This window comes from Anopheles ziemanni, chromosome 2 (genome assembly GCF_943734765.1).
Source record: "Anopheles ziemanni chromosome 2, idAnoZiCoDA_A2_x.2, whole genome shotgun sequence".
Taxonomy (NCBI): Eukaryota; Metazoa; Arthropoda; class Insecta; order Diptera; family Culicidae; genus Anopheles; species Anopheles ziemanni.
In genome coordinates, this window is record NC_080705.1 from 26,770,844 (window position 1) to 26,793,560 (window position 22,717).

At 45.5% G+C, this 22,717-nt stretch overlaps 2 protein-coding genes across 2 annotated transcripts in view; both read left to right on the forward strand.

Annotated features, from left to right (window-relative positions):
• Positions 1-1,783, forward strand: part of LOC131293303 (ATP-binding cassette sub-family C member Sur) — a 44,053-nt gene extending 42,270 nt beyond the window's left edge. The window contains exons 22-24 of the mRNA XM_058321383.1: positions 742-1,033; positions 1,300-1,496; positions 1,613-1,783. Of these exons, the coding sequence (XP_058177366.1) occupies positions 742-1,033; positions 1,300-1,496; positions 1,613-1,783 (660 nt within the window). The remainder of the gene's footprint in view (positions 1-741; positions 1,034-1,299; positions 1,497-1,612) is intronic.
• A 9,085-nt stretch (positions 1,784-10,868) lies between these two features.
• LOC131294906 (cGMP-dependent protein kinase 1) lies at positions 10,869-18,539 on the forward strand. Its single transcript, XM_058322958.1, has 9 exons — positions 10,869-10,952; positions 12,732-13,760; positions 14,179-14,910; positions 14,985-15,223; positions 15,385-15,482; positions 15,670-15,880; positions 17,649-17,880; positions 17,960-18,309; positions 18,377-18,539. Exons 1-9 carry the CDS (start codon positions 10,869-10,871, stop codon positions 18,537-18,539), a joined length of 3,138 nt encoding a protein of 1,045 aa, XP_058178941.1.
• Positions 18,540-22,717: the final 4,178 nt, after the last annotated feature.

A 22,717-nucleotide genomic window follows, 5' to 3' on the forward strand; every position in this document is an offset into this window, starting at 1 on the left:
GAACCCGGGAACGGAAACGGGGGATCTCCGCTTACATCGGTGGGCGAGTGGTCTAGGGGAATACCCGGGATGGAATATTTACTAAGAAGCTCCAGTTAGAGCACATCCGGGCAAAAGGTTGAAGAGTGATTCACCGATCGAACCCAGAACCCCTCGCCGATAGGGACGGAGTAGCTTCAAGGATGGTCCGAGGACCAACTGGGAAAGCGATGCTGAAACGAGAAATTGTAAATAAATGGCTTTCCTGCGATAGTTCACCTTACCAGGCTCTCGTTGGTGTTCGCTTTCGAAACATACCGTCGGGGTCGGGAAAAGGGTGGGTTGAATTGGTAACTGGAACGATGGGTACCGAGCGCGGGGTGGAAATGTTTCGTAGAATCGGGTGCGAAATTGATGACTAGGAATTAGTCCGTTCCGGTTAACAGCTTCTTTTTCAGACACCGTCGACCGTCGTTAGATGTTCCTGTGCACTTGTCAAAATAAATAAAATGTTCCGAATGACAAATTACGAAATTAAAAACTACTTTTCCACCAGTTCACACTAACGATTGAACGATTGGACTGAACGAGTGCTACCACCGTTTTTCCACGGCGTTGCCATGGTTTCCATCACCCAATCCTTGCACTTGTTCGCTGACGTGTGTCAGTTGTCAGTTGCGTCCCCGGAGTGGACTGTTTGCCAGCGGGTTGGATCGAGTGTTCTAATGTTTTTCATTTGTTCCGATTGTTTTCCCTTTGCAGCTCGGTATTTGTGGACGCACCGGCAGTGGAAAATCGTCCCTTGCGCTGGCGCTGTTCGGAGCGCTGGAGGTGACCGGGGGTCGCATTCTGATCGATGACGTTGACATTGCCGGACTGCACACGGACGAGTTGCGCTCGCGGCTCTCAATCATCCCGCAGGAGGTGATGCTGTTCGGGGGCAGCGTGCGGGAAAATCTGGACCCCCGGGGCCACTTTTCCGACCTGGAGCTGTGGAACTGTTTAGAGCTGGCGCAGCTGAAGAGCATTGTACACGCGTTGCCAAACGGTTTAGGTATGGCTGCGGTCCAACTGGAAATATCAATATTGAATCTGATTTCTCCAAGTTATCATTTATTTAGCTACAACCTTATTTTAATCGAATTAAATTGCTTGTGAAAATTATGAGCAAGTCGTCACAAGCGTTCAAGAAACACGTTGCCCGACCAGCGTTTGCCAACTTTAACCCTCAACAGAGCGCAATTAATCCAATCTGTTCAACATGAACCTAACCCCCCGATTGCTTCCTTTGTATCTTATTTTCCACCCACGACTCCACAGACACAAAAATATCCGACGACAAGCACTACTTCAGCAGCGGCCAGCGGCAACTGTTCTGCCTTGCACGGGCCATCCTCCGTGGCTCGGTGTGCCTGGTGCTGGACGAAGCCACCTCGTCGCTCGACACCGACACGGAAAAGCTGGTGCTCCAGGCGGCCAAGAAAGCGTTCAAGGGCCGGACGGTCATCACGATAGCGGTAAGGGAGTGAGGGAGGGAAAGTGTACCTGATCGTTGTCGGAAAGGGTGGGTGGGTGTATTTTGGATTTAATTGCAATTAATGTTTTGTGCCACGGTTCCCTCTTCCCGGCATAGCATCGGCTTCACTCGCTGTTCGACTACGATCGGGTGCTGGTGCTCGAGCAGGGCCGCATCGTGGAGGACGGATGTCCGCGGCAGCTGGCCGGGACGGCGGGCAGCAAGTTCGGTGCGATGCTGAAGGCAAACGATCACCAGCAGCACTCGATATTGGAGGATGATGGGTGAAAAATGGGATGGCGATAGCCGAACACAACCGGAAGAAGGATGCAGATGTCAACGAACCTCCTTGGTTCTAGAGCCAAAGGAATAATTAATGCTCTTATATCCGATGCTTCGACAAGGGCGAGCCTTGTTTAGGGAGGGAACATCGAAAAGATGTTGTGCGATGTTGTGTAAATGGATCGACAAATATAAATACTTCAACAACACTGTTGTAATAAAAACTCAACGACCTATTTTTTATTCAAACCGGAAATTTTCTCTTTTGTATGATAACAATTAGAATTTACCATTGAGAAACAACCGAGTGGCCAGTATCTACATAATTTAAATTATTTTAATTTTGTATTACACTGCCCAATAACCTGCACGATACCGTACGTATAACGTAAACCTTAAATCTGCCTTAATTCTCTGCAAAAAAGAGCTTGAAAATTTAAGCTTAAGTAAGAATATTAAAAAATAATTGTATAATTGAGCAAGTTTAAATTTACGAAGGATTCACGCCTCACATCTCTATTAATTTTGTATAAAGTTTTCGATACAAATTTATTATTATTATAATTATTACGAATGCAAAATTATTATTCATGAAAAATCGCATTAAACACAATATAAAATTACAGTAAAACGGCTTGAATGATTAATCAATGTTCTGTTTTTTGTCGAATTTTAGATAGTAGGAAGATGTTATATACATTGCAGCAGACATTCAGCAGAACAATCCCAAAAAAGATTCAACGTTGAAAATCGGCGCTTGTCGAATTTGATGGTTGGGTAAGGGTAAGATGGTTTGATCATATCTACCATTAATTTTGCTACTTAAATAATACATCATATGTCCATAAATATGTACTTCCCACGAAACAACGATGGCATCGATGGTAAAAGATATCTTCACCACATTTGAAATAAAGATAATCGTGAATGTAATTGCATATTGCATCGGTTAGTTCGAATCGATAAATCTACGTTGCAATTGCTTCTGCAACGAAGACCATACCTTTGCAAGAATTTTTATTCGATTTAGTAAAAGTCGATGGCTAACGAGCTAAAGGAAGCAAAGATGATTCGCTGCACTTCAAGTAAAATATATCAAGTAACCAGCAGCAGGGAAATCTCGCCGCAGCCGTTCTCGCGGAGCACGCACGGAAGATGCAAACGTTCCACTTTCGGAAAAACCACCATGTGCGCAGGTCGGGCCGGAAATGTTGATCGCCGTACGGATGCCGTTTTCCGTTTGCTGCACGATGCACTTAATAAAATATTCAATTCAAGTACCGTCAAACCATATGAGGACCGTTTCGCGAGGTGGAGATGCTTTTTTTTTGTTTTATCCCGCTTCCGTTGGAAGTTTTCCGGGTGCAACAAGGGGAGATGGCGTGCGGCGCAAGGTAGCAACTCGTCTGGTTGGTTAAGGGTTGAAGATGAGATTGTTGCACAGATTACAGATTACTTTCATGGGGCTTCGGCAGGTTCTATGCATTATGAAGCGCCCATGAACTGGCAGTGAATTGTAAGGATTGGAAGATGGCTGTTTTCGTTTGTTTTTTTCCTTGTCGAATTGTTAAACGGAACCAGCTGGTAGCTCGTTTTATTTGGTACAAGTTTTTTGCACCCAACATTCCTTTATTCTGGTTGTCTTTATGTGGTTTTTATCTCAGAGACGACTTTCTGTAAACTGCACACTTTAGTCCGCAAACTGTTTTCACAAATAAAACTTTTAATGACTTTGCTTTTTTCATTCTTAGTTTTGTGTAGCGTTTTTCAGTTCTATTTTCTTCAAAATCACATATTCATTTGAATTGATTTTTGTGGTAAATTATATTTTGTGTCAAATATACTATGAACTGAATTAAATAATTTAGCTAAAGGCAATTGCAACTGAAAATCAGGATTGGTTTTTGGCCCAATATGTTATGAACTGAATTAAAACCACAACTATTTAGATAACAAAACGTTCGTGGCAAGTCAACACAACAACTTTAAAAGTAACCCATGCCAAACTCATCTATTTGCATCGGACACCCTTCGCTGGTTTGATCCTCTCGCAAAAGAGCCGGTCGCAGTTTTGCAACATTCTTGCGAACAGATTTTCCGCAGAATTTTCATCCATTTGATCGGCGGCGGTCGTTTGGCGGGGCGAAGGCGCTTCTCCCGCTGCGGCGCTTTTGTCTTAGTGACGATTTGCGCCTCATCCGGCCCGTGGCTTTCGTAATCATATTTATGCATGGTAATGACACAATTTCCATGCTCCGCATGAACCTGTGCCTCCCCTGGTGCTTTTTGGTGTGGCTGGCCAACGGTACTGCTCGTCCGCGGGTGGGGAGCGAACCGTGTCGCATAGGAGAAGGGGAGGAGGGAAAGAAAAAAGAAACGAATACCCAAACAGTGCCGCTCGGCTGAAGGAGCCCAAGGAGGAATAGGACAAGCGGTCGCTTTACTAGGGAAATCGTGGCCCATTCGTGGCCTTGGCCGAATCGACAAAACCCGGCCGTGAATGGCAGGCAAATGGCACTACGGATTTCGTCCCGGAATCCAATGGCCTTCGCACGGGAGGCACACCACTTGGAGCTCGGAGAATATCCGGCGTTCGCCAGTTCCGGTTACTTTGGCGTGCCATGGGGCGCAAGGGCTCGGTCGGGGCAGCATAAAATATGCGCTCGATAATCATGCAGCAAAAGGGGGGCTCTGATAGTGTCGTTCATTCTGTGCAGCTTCTCGGTCACGGAGTTTATGCAGCGTGAAAATGGTTCAATACGCATTAAGCCGCAGACGTGTGTCAAAATCAAACTTCCTAGGGAGCGATTACGGCATTGAGTCCTTGACTAAACAGTTTAAATTCCAACAAGGTTCTCGATGGTTCTTTGTCGGTTATTTGGATTTATTCAAATTTTACTGTGGGTTGTCAACGAATTTTACTGTGCTGTAAAACACAAGAAATGTTTATACTTGACCAGAGATGCGAATAAATACACATTTTTTATTTATCACATTAAAATCTTGTTCAAAATTATCAGATTAACTGTCCTTTTATACTTTTTATACATTGAAATAAATTTTTCATTCACCTGTGTCGTAACTCGGCATTTTGTTCCCTACCTGATACAACAGCCCCTATTCAAAACCCGAGATTTTCCGTTGTTAATGTACCAACGCTGTTTTTGGAACGCTGCACAGAAATAATGATTCCCCCGGATGCCGCGTGTAAAACTGGCGTCCAACTTTCGCACACTTTCCCGAGCCAAGGGACAACCACAGGGTTGTTCATTTGACGGGCTGTTTTTGTTTTCGTGCAACGGAAACATTATGCGGGTGTTCATTAAGTATGCACTAATGACAAGTTGCGAGTTTTTGCCGCTCGGATGAGGATGCTCTTTAGAAATGCAGTCAAACATTGATGGCGGAAGGAAGAAGTTACGGAACATGTTAGTTTTACTGCGATTGTTCAAACCACATGACAATTATGTTTTGTTTGCTAACATCAAATTGTTTTCTGGTTTTCTGTATTTTTAATCAAGACATTCTGACGTTTATCTATTCGAGTTTAAACACAGTATTGATTCGGTTCTACTCTTAAAAAGATGCCTTTTCCATCTGTTTGAATTGCGTTTTATTTTATAAGTTCAGATTGTCTATATGGCATTCTCTGAGGAGTAGTAAAACACAAGCCTGCAATAAGTTCTGGAAGAATTACCGTTACCATTACTATCATTATTACGATTATGATTATGATAGCGACCGGCAAGTCGCAACGGTGAAAGAGTGAGCTATTTTTTGCACCCCATCGAAACTGGTTTATGATCTACTACAAGTGCCATAACATACACCACTAACCGAGGGATTTTTATGCACACCCAACGGACTGAGTTATCAAGAAAGGAACGGCAAAAGAGAGGAAAAAAGTCCGGAACCGTATCGTATTAGGTCATCTTTTATAAATTGCATTCTGATTTACGACCCGCAGACTTGAGCGACGGAATAGTGCAGCGTGCAGCAGAAACGACGATTGGAACGACCAAAGCAGATCGTTATGTTTCACTGCTGCGAGATGCGGAAAGAGTTATGGAAAGAGGGGAAAACTGTGTGGAAAAAGCATCCCGGTCAGTTTTGGTAGCCGTGAGAGATCTGTGAGTCGATCGGGACCAGTTGGCTGGAGTTGGGTTTTTATTTTTATGTTCGACCACAGATTACAGGTTTTGCGCTTTTGCCTGGCCAAATAACGACATTGATTTGATGAAAACAACTCGTAGTTGATGCAACTTTTTCCGCCAGTCGAGTGCTTTGAGTTCAGAAGTTAGTACGATGGAGTAAAAACATCCGGAAGGATGGAAGACAGTGCAAGATAACGATGAATACTTGTTTTAAAAGAAGTAATTTTTATGTGACTATCTTTATTGTGGATTTCGTTGATGTGTTGGAAGTTTTTACGCATTCCTATCATATTTGAGGATGAAAACCATGAGTCATATGCTTAAACAATTTCCGCAAACTATTTATAATTATGGTTATGGGTTTACTTCAAATGGCTTGATAAAATAAGAAAAGTGAAAGTATTGTATCGCCCTTTTATATTAATTCACTTTCTTTACATAATCTAATCATTTATAAGAAAAGTATAAAACAATATGATACAATGAGGATACAATTATTCCAATGCAATAATAGGCTCGGTCCTAAAGCCTGCGGAAAATCTAATCAAATCAACCACTAGGATGTTGACGCCCCACTTCTCGCCGGACTCATTAGGCTCATTAAGTCATTCGTTACACACGAGCACGCGATGCTCATCATAATTAAGCCTTCACCCTCCCCCCTGTTTTGCCCGCATTCCGAAACACGATAACGCCAGCAATGCAAACCATATCTCTGCCCAACGGCTGAGGCGTGACAGATCCATCCGCAGTGGATTTGATGTGATTGCTAGATGATTTCCCGATAACACCGTTGGTGTAGCTACAGGAAGGGGGGCTGATTGGGAGTTTGCGAGTTAGATAAGGGACGCTGCTTTACGATCGAAACCGCGGTGACTCCGATGGTCGATAAGCGATGCGAGCGGCACGTGCAAAAGTTGCAACAAGTTGAACCTGTGTATCGCGAAATGTTGCCCCTTAGGGCGGCCGTTATCACAACATTCGGGTGACGGATTTAACGAGTTTAAAGGGAACGATGAAAAGGAACTGCAAAACCAATAAACGAACTACGGTAACGGTACCAACAGTTGTGCAGTTAGTCGTGTAACTAACAATATGATGTAATTTATGAGTGTTTAGAACACAATATTTTACTTATTTATACCAATTACGATCGAAACACGGCTTTTCTTCGGAAAGATATATATTTTCCTTTTTTTTCCTTCCTAGTTGCTTATTCCTGTAATGGTGGTATGGTTCCTATTGTTGTGGTATCGCGTTCTTATAGTGGAGATAGTACTTGGAAATGACTGAATATATTTTGACTGTGACTTATTTTTGTAGCGTTTTTCAAAAAGAATGGCAAAATTACTCATAAACCAATGCATTTTCTTGGTCATAGACAACTGCATTGGCCTCATAAACCTCTCACAAACCAATTTATTTTGCATTAATTTATAGCCTTAAGGAAATCATGGCATACCTTATAAATTCTTAAGAAATCCGGCCGCCTGTTGCACAAAATATTAATTTTGGAGCCTTAATTTATTACGGAATGAGAAGGTTTATCTTCTAAACACTCTGCGAAAAATCGAAGAACATTTCATAGAACAACAAATACTTCCATTGTATTTATTTTGTGCTAGAGTAAGTACATTACAACCACTATTGGTACTAGCACCACTCTAAGTGCTCTTACACTACCACAAAGTTGAGAATGTATGATGATGATAATGGGAAGGCTATCTACAATTCGTGAATAATCAATATTTTTGTAAAACAAGACATAGTTTCTACTTTCTATACTATTGAATACTAAATTTTATAATACATAATCCTGTTTTGAAATAATTTTTAGGTTTTCTTTAGTTGTTGTTTCCCAACGATTTGATTTCCAGTTCTGCTGTCCATGAACATTAAAGCTAAAATTACATCACTTTACATAGGAAATTCGTTGGCACAAAGCTGTTTTTCGGTCGCATTGGCTTATAGAATCTTCAGGTGAATGCCAACACAGTCGTTGCCAATAGCAACTTTGAGTTGTCAAAAGGAGTAATTTTCACGGCTTGCCAATGTTGCTGGTAATGTAACATCATTAATCAAGCCATTAACATCGAAAATCACAAGTTAGCGTGGGCTGTGTACTTGTTTATGACTGTGTATAAATTGAATCTTATTTTGAAACCCGTTTAATACTATCAGAACTAACCCCAACGACTTATATATCGCGAGCTATTCGAGTACTTTCCTAAGAAACAATGTTACGCGCGAGCCGTCCACGGTGGAACAAAGGAAAGGCTTGTCGAACGATCGCGTGCTGGAATGGGATAATCCCTGCAACCCACCTCCATCCTAACCCTACTTGCTCCACTCCACTGTGCAACGGACCAATCACTTAATCTATCTCAAGTAGGTATTCGTTGGAGTGGTTTTCCGCGCCATTGTTTCCCTGTCCGCGGGGTGCATATAACGGAATCGATAAACCGTCCCGTTGAGCTCTAGCTCTGCTTATCCCGGCCAGTTTCCTCCGGGCACTTTTATCCGATGCACCCGATGCAGTCGGGCAGCGTGCTTCTGGGCCAAAGGCCATCACCGTGTGGGGAGGCCTTGATTTCCTTTGCCCATCGTGCTTCGTGAGTGGTTTCTGTTGCTAGAAACGGCCACCGTCCATTGGTGCCACCGTGCGTTGACCATCCAGAATGACGTCACCGAAGGAATGTTATCGAAAGGGATCTTATCGCATAAGATCTCCGTTTCGGTGTGGTTGTTTTGTTCCGCCGAGCTGCGCTCCGAAAAGAAGTGTCTCACAACCTATCGCCAGTTTACTACTGGTGTTGGTGGTGACCGCGGTGGGCCAGTGTGTCGGTGTTTGGAAACCGTGTGGGCCAACAAACCCGGGGGACAGGGACCACCACCAACAGCCCGGGCAAACGGCGGCGGCGCAACGATACGAATTTAATTTCTTTAAAACCAAACGATTGTTTACAAGCAGTCCAGGCCGCGGTCGTTGTTGTTGTCGGCGTGTCGCATCGTCGTCGCGTTCGATAAGCGCTGGTTCGATTCATGGCGTTATCGTTTGTGCCGTTGTGGGCACTTGATAAGAGGCGGTGGCCGCGGCTTCACGTCTTCTCGTCGATGTATGTAGGTTAGATGTCGCGGTTCCGAAGGGGGAACTCCCGGAAGATTGCACCACCCTGCGGGCGCTCGATGTAAGACAAAGATACAAGGGCAACAGACGACACGCGAGGGTGCGAGGGATGGTATCGACAACACCTGTAAACTACTGTCCCACACATTATGGCTGCCGTTGCTCAACCGCCAGGCGAGTGTTGGGCTTCTTGGGATATGCTGTTATGGCATTCCAATTGTCACCCAATTTTCAAGACACACATTTTTGGGGCAGAACTGAACATGTGTCGAATTGTCTTGGTCTTGTTTTTGAGGAGCACATTGTTTTTAGTTAGACCACCTTACTGATTCTTGTGATGATAGTTAGTGAGTTACAAAAGTAATTGATTCTATTTACCATTTGTGTTTAAGTTAGATTTGTTGTTTTTGGAGCAAACAAAAATTAGAATTAAAATGTATGTGATACTCTGTATAGTTTCTACTGTAGATCACTATTTTGGCTGTTTTACTTTTTTCTTAAATAATTTGAATCTCAAAATTGCCTTAACTGATCCTATACTTGATAACAGAGCCCACAAACTAAGAAAAGTAGAATGTTTGGAAAATTTTGAGCTAGCAATTACATGGTAGATTATTTTGTGTGAACATTATACGACGTTGACGATCCTTAACACATGTTCACACACTTCATAGTTGCAGCTCGTTCAATAATGAATGGTTTTAAAAATTTAAACCACCTGTTTTACATGCTCGAAACAGCTCGAACTTCTCGCTTGATCGCCTTCTCAGTTTCAGTCTGACATACCTGAACGATTACACCTTCCCTACGCAGCAGGAAAGCTGAAGGGTGGCGTGAGCAAAGGGGGAGGAACGAAAGGCGATAGATAGTGTGACATCTTTGCACCGAAGGCATGGCGGTGGCACTGCGGACACCGTCGGTGTTGGGTTGCACACAACCGTTCCGGACCATCACCCACCCCACAGTACCGTTTATCGCCAGAGTGCGAGGGAAAAGAGTTTGGGGCGGGGGGGATAAAATTTAGAAGAAAGAAGACACTTGTTGCGGTGCCCTTGGGTGCACCGGGAGGGAAGAAGGCGTCCGGCTTGAAGACGATGCCTATCAACGTATCGCACAACCCGAAGCGCTGGTGTCGCCCGTCCGTTTGTGTGGGTAAGTAATTGGTTTTTAATAATTAGCTAGTGTGTTTCCTCGCCGGCAGCTCGGCCGGTCAGTACGGTTCGAACGGCGGCGAGCTTCGGTTGGCAGTTATCGCGAGACGACGGGTTCCCTGTGTGTTATCGGGTAGAATCGATAAGACGTTCCAGCAGTTGAAGCGAAGGTGAAGAAGGTGTACCGCATGAAGAAGCTTGTGTTCCGAACGGAGGGATAAAAGAGTTTTATTATCCTTCCTCGGGGGTGATTGGACGGCGTGAGGTTAGTCCATCGGGAATTTGGTTCCAAGGATAGTGTCAGAGTGGAAAACTGAAGTGAAAGAGTTGAAAGAAAACAATCAATCTGATTGAGACGTGCCCGGAGGGTGCTTTTATGATGACGTAGCCGGTGCGTGGCTAGAAGATAGAAGTGCTGAATTCATCCAATGGTGACACGAAAGTTGAAGGATAATCCAAGTAAAGCGTCGGTTGCGGTTACAGTTTGATGCTCTCGAAGTATCGAGCCGAAAAGTACAGTGAATTGGTTGCGGACGTGTGCTTTGGCCATAGTTGTTCTTTACTTTACACCTTACGAAACTCCTCCATCTCGACTCGGAGCTCAGGGAGTTCCCCGTCCATCCTAGAAATCTCCCCGACCCGATGACAGACCAATCACGATGGCATGCTTTGCGAAGATATTCGGAAGGAAGCATGGTTCGTTCAACCTTCCCATGGCCGGCGCAGGGGACGGTGGAATCGTGGTGAGTATCTTTTCACAAGTGCAAGTATTTTATCATCCCCCAGCACCTGTGTGTACTTTCCCATTCGTGCGTGCGTCCAAACTTGACGGGAACCATATTCCGTGAAAGGCGCATCGGATGTTGGGACTTACTTTTTGGGGGAATCGAGATAAAACGCTGGTTACTCCGTTATCGACCCGGTTATGTTCTACGACAACTACCGGTTACAAGCAGCAATCAGTGTCGCAGGAGAAAGGAACACCAACTCGCTCAAAGCGGTAAAAACCGCTATCAAAATGTTCCAAATCGTTGAAACTGCAAAGGTAACCCGGATCTTGTTTAGTAGACTGTTTACTACGGGAAGTGTTCATTACGGCATGGAATGTAAAATTTGTGTCCGGTGGTTTCGTGCTGCCCAGGAAGATGGACATCCTTTGATGGTGAAGGAAGGTGTGATAAAAGAGCATTCTTGAAAAGCTAATCCAGAGTTTAAGTTCATACACATTCATCAGTTATTCATAGTTTGATTATTTATCCGAGAGTTTAAGATCATCAATAATTAACTTTTTTTTGAAGACGGTGTAATGCTAGTTGTCTTTGGAGAATAATGTTGTCTAGAAACTAGCTACCGAAGGTGGACCGGTTTTACTTCCGTTCTTCAGCAAAGTTAAATTTCCATTGATTGAGATCTTTTAAATAATGCAACAATCGTCTGAATACGGTGTTCCAGCATGTAAATTTAATTTTAACAAATAAATCATTCAATATGCTCAAATAGGACACAAAATCTTATGGCCAGTATGGTGGTATTTCATTTTAATTTTTAAAGCAGTTTAAGAGAATCAACAAGTGATGGGATATTACAAAAATCAAGTTGATTGTTATTATTTTTTCGTTCTTGATAATTTCACGCTCTAATATATGTTGTTTTCTGTTAAATTCTCAAATGTAATCATCATCGCTTAAAAAAACTTCAAATTGGTTGGTTTAAACCGTATAAAGTCACTGCCAACTCATCGTACTCATCGCCAACCCTTCGAATGAGTTGTGATTTCTTATCGGTTCAAAGCGTCCCCAACAGCATAACTGATGCTAAAACAGCAAATGTCACAATCATCATCAACCTATTAAAACGTTTCAAGGCACGTTTTCTAATCTCTCGCGTTGTCTTTACCCCAAAATTCATATCTTCAGTTGCGCCGTACAACAGTGATTGGGCAAATCTATTTTTAGGCTGGCAGAAAACGATTTCGCTACAAATTGTTTGTAATTTCAGCTATTTGGATGTTTGATGAAATGAGGTTAGGGGGTGGAGGGACAAAATTAAATATTTTCAAAATGATTCGCTGGATTTATTTTTGGATCTGTAACCATCACGATTCCATACGATGTTGATAAGAGTTGGTGTTCTATTTTCGTATTATCTATTCATCTTCCGAGTGTTATGTAGCTGCGCTGTGATCAATTATCGTTGCGATAGTTTGTTTGATGAGCACTTCAATAAATCTTTACGATCCTGTGCTGAACTGTATAAGATTGTATATATGCACTTATAAGACAACCCGTGAAGAGGGCTATCCGGTGGATCTAACAAAAACCATATAGGAACACGATAAGAAGTGGACATGTTACAGCCATCGGGGTGTGTGCTATCAATAAAACGGTTTTATTCCACAGGGAAGTGTTTCTCAAGTTTCACTTTTATGGGTGGGAAGTGATGCAGGTGAAGCGGACGTTCAGTTTGGGGCGTATGTCATTATTGTACCCTCTTTATGTATCCCTTCTTTACCGCCCATACAGGCCACACGTGTGACGCGACGGATTATAGACGAGGAGCTCAATCAGACCGCCGCACCGCCAACAAGTCGGGCCAACGGCTATGGGGTGACCGCGGGCGAGAAGGCACCGGCACCACCTCCACCGGCAGTCCTCACCACGGTGCCCTCGGTGGCCAAGTCTAACGAACGTGAGTCCGGGCTGGGATCGTTGGACGAACGACTAAACTTTACATCCACCGCTGCCACAGGCGACACTAGCTCCAACCGAGAGGATACGACGGACGACGCACCACCTTTGCCATCGACCGGCTCGACCGGGCCCACGATCGAGCGGAAGGCGTCGAAACCGCGCGACTCCAGCGAGGCGGTGAAGATCAGCAGTAGTTCACGCGAAACGTCAACGGCTGAACCTGTGGATCAAGGCCTACAGGGTATGACACCGAAGGACCTGCTGCAGCACAAAATCCTACACATGCTGGCACTGCAATCGAAGGGATACAAACAGCTGTCGAAGGGTGAGCGAGCCACGCTGATCCGCCTGGAGCGGGACATACAGGAGCTGCAGGGAGAGATTGCAGCGAAAAGGAAACAAGATGCCACGGCAACAGTAATGGCCGAGCCACCGCAAGAGCTACCGACACGGGACGTTCGCGACAGTGTTAGCTCGTACGAAACGAATCTCCAAGCACCGAAGCGTCCGACTCCATCGTCACTTAGCGTTCCGATGACGAGCCGATCGGAGGAGCAACTGCTTGAGGGCGAGCTGTCCGATTACGATGTCATTCCGCTGAGGAAAGATGTCGTCCCGGAGGCACCCAGCTCGGAGGATGACCGATCGTCGGTGTTGCCACCCGATCTACCGCCACGTGATGCGCGGTTGGAGCAGGCAGAGGCAGACGCTGACGATACGTCGCAAGACGAGGAACCGACTCCACCGAAGCTGCCACCACCGAGGAGCCAGCTGGAGCAGAACATTATGGACGAGGTGATGGCTCGCACGTTCCAGGAAACGATGGTACGGCAGGCGGTCAACATGCGGGAAGAGGAAAAGGTAATTTTGAATGAGTTCATACTAGAAATACCTTTAGTTATGGAGCTCTGTGTTGTAACCAGAGGCGGATCTACCTATAACGTTTGACAGAATATGTTTTTCATTTGACTTGTTTCGGGCTGATCTTTACGTGTGACTCAAAGTTTGCAAATCCAAATTATTTTCCTTTGTCGATAAATCAGTAAAAATTAGTCATTTTTAAGTGGAGGAGTTGTAAAAAATAACATAACGGTTCGTATTTGGAAAATAATTAGATTGATCTACCTCTGATTGTTACCAAGGTAACATTTGCCTACTACTTAGTGGTGCTTGATTTAAAATTTTTTGACTAACTGTCGAATGGAATAATCTACTTTTAAACTCATCTCACCGAATAAGATACCAATCGCTCACTGTTAAGATGTCAATCCGTTTGCAGGACATTCCTTTACCAACGGCGCCACCACCATCGAGAGAACCACCTCCAACTCCTGCTCCCCAAGATGAACTACCGGACGATGAACCCCTGGCGATTGCGACACCACTGCGGAAGGAGGTGCTCCTGCGCAAGAAGTCCTCGCAGCGATCGTTGATCGAGGAGCTGGACAACACGACGGGTACGCTGAAGAAAGCGCGCAAACAGGGCGTCGTGTCGGACAAGACGGACCTGAAGGAATCGAAGGACATCGTCATTCCGTCGCACCCGAAGAGCGCCGACACGGAGCTGCTTATCAAGACGGCGATCGTGGCGAACGATTTCCTCAACAACATGATGGACGAGGAGCGGCTGCTAGCGGTGACGGCCGCGATGAGCTCGATGTCCTTCCCACCGAACAGCTACATCATCAAGGAGGGTGACATCGGGGCGCACTTCTTCGTGTCGGAGGAGGGCACGTACGAGGTGGTGGTCGACAATAAGGTGATCAAGTCGTTCGGCCGGGGCGTGGTGTTCGGCGAGCTGGCCATCCTGTACAAGGCGAAGCGGTTCGCTTCGATCCGCGTCACGACCGGCGCGAAGGTGTGGCTGCTCGAGCGGAAGGTGTTCCAGAAGATTATGATGAAGAGTGGCCGCAGGGAGCGGGAGGAGAACGTGAAGTTCCTCAGCACCGTGTCCGTGCTGAAGGATCTGGAGATTGAGAAGTTGCACAAAATCTCCGACCTGCTGAAGCGGGTAGGTTTCGCGTTCGGTAGTCGCTGGTAGACGCGAAGCTGACTAAGTAGCCTATGTTTTGTTTCCGTCTGCAGGAGTTCTACGCAACCGGCTCCACCATCATTCAGCAGGGCGATCCTGGTGACAAGTTCTACATCATCCGCGGTGGAAGTGTGAACGTGATCAAGACGGACAAGAAGGGTAACGAACGGTTGGTTGGAACGCTGCAACGCGGTGCCTACTTCGGCGAGCAGGCACTCCTCCATGAGGACCGCCGGCTGGCCAGCATTATCGCGAACCCGCCAGGAACCGAATGTCTCACGCTGAATCGCATGTAGGTGAAGTAGTACCTCCTTCTGTGTCCCCTTTCCTCAGCCATCCTCTCCCAACTTCCCCACCTTCCGCTCCGGTACCCGAGATTCGTGCGTGACCAACAGCCGGGTTGCTTGTTTTCATACCATTTGCTTCCATTCTCGCCGCCCGTTTCGTTTGCAGTGCGTTCAACGAGTTCCTGGGTGGATTAGATCAACTGCGCGAGGTGAAGCTCTCCGACACCATCCCACGCAACTCGACGATGACAAATATTGTCTCAGGTGATTGCAAAAGCGTTCCCCAATCGGGGGTGGAAAAAAACGAACTGGCCACGTGAACTTGTTCCGCTGCACGACCCTGTTGCATGTATCGGTTTTCGCTTGTGCAGTGGACTGTAGCCGTCTGTTAGTTTGTCCGATTTACATCAACCCTTTCTCTTCTTTCTCTCTCTGTCCCTTCGACCATCAGAATACGACCACATCCAGTTGCACGATCTTACCTACATCGGCACGCTCGGGATCGGCGGGTTCGGGCGGGTCGAGCTGGTGCAGTACCGCAATCGCCAAACGTTCGCGCTGAAGTATTTGAAAAAAATCGAAATGGTACGCCAGCAGCAGCAGGAGCACGCCTACAGCGAAAAGGACATCATGCTGAGCTGCAACAGCCCGTTCATCGTCAGGTAAAATGACTAACCTCGCCCTAACTCCTGCCGTTCGTTCCTCGAGAAACGAAGCATTTGGTTTAGGTATCGGTTTTTTGGCGGAATCAGCGATTTGGCATACCGACGATGATGCCGACGATTGTTGCGTTTGTTGGCCGCGGTGTCGGGTCGGTCTCCGATTTTTCGCCCCCGGCGTCGCACCGGATTCCACGAGAAACGATTGGTTTGTAGCGAACTCGCTTCATGTCTCTTGTCCTTTTGTTGCCGGGTGTGTGTGTGTGTGTGTGGTTGTGTCCCGGTCCTTTCCGATTGAAGGCTGGGATGGGAACGCTAGACCCGCGCTTTGTGCGCTTTTGATCACGAGCGACAAAAACGGGACACTTTGGCGGAGCGATTGAATTACGGTTCCACGGCACGGATTGCGGGACTCAATTTTAAAGGCGCCGTCGGCGGGAAGCATTCGAGGCTTGGTCGATTGAAATCGATACCAATATGGCAACGGTGTTGGTGGCGGCGAGGCTGGTGGTGATGGTTGGGAAATAGAATGGAATTTTTATTTCGGACCAGATCGCTTTCCACCCACCGCTGGAGGGGCTGGTGTGGGACTTTGGGACGATTTCAAATGCTCCCAAGCGCCGATTGACGTTAGAAGTTGTTAAGGATTTTTTTTTTGATGGTCCAGGGATGACAATTGTTAGGGCATAATTGGATGATATTTTGTCATAGCGACAAAGTAATAGTTTCCATGTATGCTTGGACAAGTGCTATTGAAGCTTTTGACTGTTAACATGGGTTTATTTCATGTAGTCCAAGGAAACGCACAATCATTTGTTTCAATTGATACAAAGCACAATCATTTATCCAGAAATTTTTTGAAACACCCAACATTGCACAAGATTTGCATTCGAGCCCCTCGGTAGTTTTACTTTTGTTATTCATTCGTTTTAGTTTAATTTTCATAATACTTTTTTATAGAATACCTTTTCCACACAGTACAATAATAAACCTTTAATAATAATAAACTTTTTTTGGTCTGGGGCTCTCCAACTCGACGTCGTGGGTTCAAATCCCGTACCGAGATCGGACCCTCCCCTGTACTAGAGGACTGCCTATCCATGTAATTATTGAGGGGACAAGTTTGAAAGAAGGATTTTTTAAAACTTCGATATGTTCTCAAAGTACATATTTCAATACATTATTGATAAACTTCTTTTTGCCACATTGTCTAAAGAAAATGTGAAGTTAACCTTAGTTACTTTTCACAAATTTCAAAAATAAGGTGTGTGGTTTATTAATCGTGATAATAGGCATCCTGAATCCCGTTGTATTTTAGTAGATATGCAAATATTGAAGAAACATCGTAAATTAGCAGGGTTTCTCTCGTTAACGCTATCATTTTACAACACATAGATACACCTGAGATTCCACCAAACTAAACATTGATGTAACATCTCACCAATTAAGGGGAATAGATGTATTAGAAACTAATAACAAACAGAGATTTATTATTAAATATTATAGCTGATGATTATTAATGATTATAGGTGATTATTAAAGATTCGGTCTACTTAAACGATAGCAAGTTATAACAAGCATTCCGAATCTATAGATCTTTCAATATCAAAATCAATCCTTAGAAAGGGTTTTAAATTCAAGCATCGGTAATATTTATCTCTAACTTAGCTTTATTAAGAAGCTTTTTAAAAATAAGTTACCTTTTAGTTTTTGTTTGACGAAAAATAAACGAATGTTTTATCTTTCCTTCTTGTCTCATTTCCATACGCAGATTGTACAAAACATACCGGGATAAGAAGTATCTCTACTTCCTAATGGAGGCCTGCCTTGGCGGTGACGTCTGGACGGTGCTACAGAAGAGTAAATTCTTCGACGAGCGAACGGCACGCTTCATCACGGGCTGCGTAGTGGAGGCGTTCGAGTATCTGCACAGCCGGAACATGATCTACCGCGACTTGAAGCCGGAGAACCTTATGCTGGACGAGCAGGGCTACATTAAGCTGGTAGGTGAACGGGCAAAGGGAAGTTCAGGTGTGGCGCGCATTACCCTAACTCTTTTCCTCCCCTTCCAACGACGTTCAGGTTGACTTTGGGTTCGCGAAGCGCATCGGACCGAACCAGAAGACGTGGACGTTCGCCGGTACGCCCGAGTACGTGTCGCCGGAGATCATCCTCAACAAGGGTCACGACCGGGCCGTCGACTACTGGGCGCTCGGGGTGCTGATCCACGAGCTGCTGGTGGGGAAGCCGCCGTTCCGCGGCAAGAACCACATGAAGACGTACAACGCCATCCTGCGCGGTATCGACATCGTGGAGCTGCCGTCGCGCGTCCCGAAGAAGGCACAGGTTCTGATCAAGCGGCTGTGCCGGCAGACGGCTGCGGAGAGGCTGGGCTACGGCAAGAATGGTATCGCGGATATCAAGACCCACCCGTAAGCACGACTGTCAGCATCGTCCGGAACCGATACGTCACTCAATCTGTCTCCCCTTCCTTTCCAGCTGGTTCGGTAACTTCGAGTGGCAAAGGCTGAAGGAACGTACGATGCCAGCCCCGCTCGTGCGACCCATCGTCAACGACATCGATCTGTCCAACTTCGACGAGTACCCGAAGGATCAGGACGAACCGCCGGACGAGATCTCCGGCTGGGACATCAATTTTTAATTTAATCGCATTTAAGCGACAGCCAACCGAATGAAATGCAACACCGGGCACAGTTTAGCCGAAAGCCCTTCTACCGTTTAAATCGAATACACTTGCAGCCAGAAAAAAAAAGAAACCGGAAATGAAGTACGCATGCTTCGATCCGAAAGGTGTTCGAACCGGTGGACCGTCCCCGTCGGGTCATTTTACGGCCGCGAAACGTGATATTCGATGTGGAATTACGAGTAACAATCGGATATTAAACATAGTTAATTATTCATCACGGGAACGGTTTCCTTTTTATTTCGCCTCTTTCTCTCAGCCGGTGGTATGATGTTATGATTGATTTTTCCACTCACGTTTCCGGTCCACGATGACGATTGACAGGCATTTTGCCGGTGACACCTGTACGATTGCCACGGGGGCCGATTTCGATTGCGAAACGGAAGGCTGCTGGAATGCGGGTGGGTTTTAATTTGCTTCCCTCGACGAATGTTTGGGCCTGGGATAATGTGCGCCAGTAATGGGAAATTAATCCGAAAAGAACCAGAGAGTAGAGGAGTATAATTTAATTGGCAATTGCGTGTTGCGTACAGAGAGGGTCGTTTATCCCGTTATGAGAAACAGCAAAAGCTCCGGAAAAGCCACTGGGAGAGGATAAATTAACCCTTGAAGTGGCTTTGGGAATGGGTATACTTATCATTCCCCGCCTTAGTACCTCTTCTTAGCTGGTTTCGGGTGGAATGGTAATGACACATGGCGCATGGGATTGGTTTTGGCTACTAATCACGGCAAAACCACGCCAGCGGTTCTCCTATTCCACCCACGAACCGTCGGAGTTCATTTGCTATTCCAACGAAGTTTCACTTATGTGCTTTTGTCGCTGAATTTTTAATTATCTTTTAGCGCCATCGAGCGGGGGAGTGCGGGGTTTTTGGGGGTACCTCGACGAAATGTCGTTAGTCGTTAAAAATAATCTCGCCGCTCACCTTTCGACCTTCCCCCCGGCAGGGATCCGCAATCAGATTAGCAACCGCAATTAATCATTATCATGTTAGTCACGAGCTAGCCACCGACTCCGGTGCGGTGCTATCGTTTTACTGCGTGCTACTACTGATGCCCTCGGAGGTACAAAAAAACAAAAACAAAATGAGTGGGAAAATAGACAAAAAAAGTAGTTGTTCCCGGCCCAGTTACACCGAACCCATCACGGTGGGGTGGCAACACTCGGCGTAATGCAATTGCATTTCATTATGTATGAAAGAATCAAGGGTCCTTTAGCACCATCCAACATCCTCCGCGATGATAAAGTTGGCCGGTGTGAAAAGTGATTTTGTTATCACTTACGTGGGTGGAAGCACGGGAAACTATATTTCACTTTCGTTATCCTTGCAGCCTTTCTATGTGTGTATTTTTTACTCTTGGTTGCACCTCGTACGATATTTGGGAGAAATGGGTGAAGGGAATACAGATTTAATTTAGCGACATGTATCAACCCAACAACACACATACATTCCGGGCGATGTTATCTAGGGATCTTTACATCACACGGTAAAATCGAGTGTGTTTTCGTAAGAAATTGTGTATTACCGTTGAATAACTCAACGAGATATTTTAAACCTGGCGTGAGTATGCTTTTTGCGTTTCTGTTCCGTTTTATATTGTACTTGGTTTACTTTGACTCAAATAAATGTGTACCGATTTATTCCAGCTGGGCAGTTTTGTTTATCCAGTTGCAGAAGTTGGTAAATAGTTGAGTAAGCTACGTTGAATATTGCATTCAGCCAAGAACGAATTCTTCAGGCTTGGCGAAATAATGCAGAATCCAAAGATAAATAAAACTGTTGCATTGAAACTGGTAAACCCAGGATATTTTTAATCTGGAAAAGTAAACTGGCAAACGAGATGAAAAACTTTGACAACTGATGATGACATTGCATGAAGCTTCTTGGGAATGGGTTGGTTAATAAGCAAATTTCATTGGATTTATGATAGTCTTAGAAAATATATAAAACTACTTGCAATCTTTTCAAAGAATTAAATTAATAGCACTGCAATATTAATCGTCTATTAGGAATTAATAAAAATAATTCTAAGAGTCCGGATGAGAATAAAATCTCCAACGAATGAGATAATTAATATCCCATTCAAATAAAGATCTATGTAAAACTTGTTAACAGTTATAATTTATTTTTTCGGTATTTATAAGTAGTTATAAGTAGTTATAAAAAAAAGTAGTAGTTGGTTCAGTTAAGGCTTTCGCTTACGTACTTGAAATTATTTTTGCATGTTATTTTTTCGCTCAAAATCGTTTGAGTAGGTTTAGTTGTTATATAGAACGTTTTTAATTTAAGCGGTGCATTAAAAAAAATTCACATCACAATCCACCACTCATGTGTCACGGTCATGCACACCATTGCAGCCCCCTCCCTCCATCCCACACACACACACCCCCACAGTGTGTGCCCATCGTCCAGCCCTCAAGGGCAAAATTCACGGGCGAATGCATCCCTCCATCGGTGCCAACCGGAAACGGCGTGTCCGGGGTCAGGTGTAGCATTTCTTTTCCTGTCACTGCGACACACACGCACATACGCATCGGCTCATCGTCACCCCCGAAACGGGGATTGATGCTTGTGGTAGTGGCCGTATGTTTGTTGGTGGATGAATCCTTCCACCCTAACCACGGCTTCATCGCATTCCGTTCACTAGGTCCGTTGGTCTGACGGCTGGCACCGGTTTCTGGTGCACTAGGGCATCGTCTCGATCGCACTGAGATGGCTGAGATGCGGGTAACCGGGGACCTTCCGGGAATCCGCTTGTAACATCGCGAACTCGGACTGCGCCGTCGCAGCCGAGCGATAAGTTTTCCCCATCACGAGGCAAATGCTGCCACGCGAAAGGCCGAGCGTTTCATTGAGAAGCAACAGCAGCATCCGGGTTACGAACACGCCTGGATGCGGTTGAATCGTAGCTGGTGCTAGTTGGGCCGTGGGAAAATGTAAGCTACCGACCATTACGCTTGAGAATGCGGGTTCTTTATGTTGGGTATATTGAGGTTATTTTTAGGTGTGAAACGAAACGGTATGGAAACGTATTGTAATCGATTTTTAAAAGGGAGAAAGCTGCTGGTAAATAAATAAAATTGGTTTCTACAAGTTGTATCCACAGTTATTTTCCAGTTTTCCATTGCATGAACTAAAACAGTCTTCTAGAAAACATGCACGAAAGCATGAAAAACAAAGTATCTTTCTTATCATCACATTCCACCGCACACCATTTCCCACGACCGGCATTCCCACTTTCACGGAGCTGCAGCATCCGAATGATAACAAGTTCACCCGCCCCAAACCGAGCCAGGCGATGGCAGCGTGTTCACTTGTGGAATGAACGCACCCGCTCCGATCGGTTGGTCGGTCGGCTGGCGTCGATTCATTCGGGTCCTTCGGAAGACCGGGAAGATAATCATCCTAAACAGCGGCGAACACTGCGGGCTCAGTTTCATCTCGCTGGCCATCGGTAACGGGTCGACGTGTGCGGTTTCGACGCGTGTGAAAACCAATCGGAAAAACCGAACCCGGACCCCGTGGTGGTGCGTGATAACGTGAACGGAATAACGACACCGCAGTACGACTTCATCGCCGTTCAACCGTTGTCGGGAGGGCGTTTTCCGTTTTGTCCTGCTTGATTCCGCTGGCAACGAAACTGAAACTAGATACACGAATCGGTATGAAGTGATTAAATGCCCATTTCCACACTCGTCCCCCTACAATCAGACCGTGTTTGTCGATGGTTGTTGTGGAAAAGTGTAAGTGTGCTGTTCCAACGGAGGTGGAGGACGGAATAAAGGACGTCGTGGCAATTACCGTAGGATATACCGCATTGCCGCCATCGTGCGAGTTCCTGCCATGGCGAAAGCTAGACGGTTTGGCCTGTTTTGGCAGCTTTCACGGTTGGATTAACAGCTGATTCATTTTAACTTTCGGGGCAAAGGGTTTCCAGAAGGTAACTTTTCGGAAGCCCGAACCGAAACAACTCCACGGTGGTGGGGCTTAAAACAACCCCAACGGTGGAGGCACTTTTTGTTTATCGCCAAACGCCAGTTGGCAGCAGCTTTAAGGCACGTTTTGCGCTCGAACGAAAATGAAAGAAAACCCTCACCCGACAGACACTCGCACACATCGACTCGTTCGACTTGC

Coding starts and splice junctions, on each gene's coding strand:
- LOC131294906 (XM_058322958.1), top strand. CDS start 10,869: ATGGCATGCTTTGCGAAGATATTCGGAAGGAAGCATGGTTCGTTCAAC. Junction 14,911..14,984: donor TCTCCGACCTGCTGAAGCGG/GTAGGTTTCGCG, acceptor TTCCGTCTGCAG/GAGTTCTACGCAACCGGCTC. Junction 15,483..15,669: donor GATGACAAATATTGTCTCAG/GTGATTGCAAAA, acceptor TTCGACCATCAG/AATACGACCACATCCAGTTG.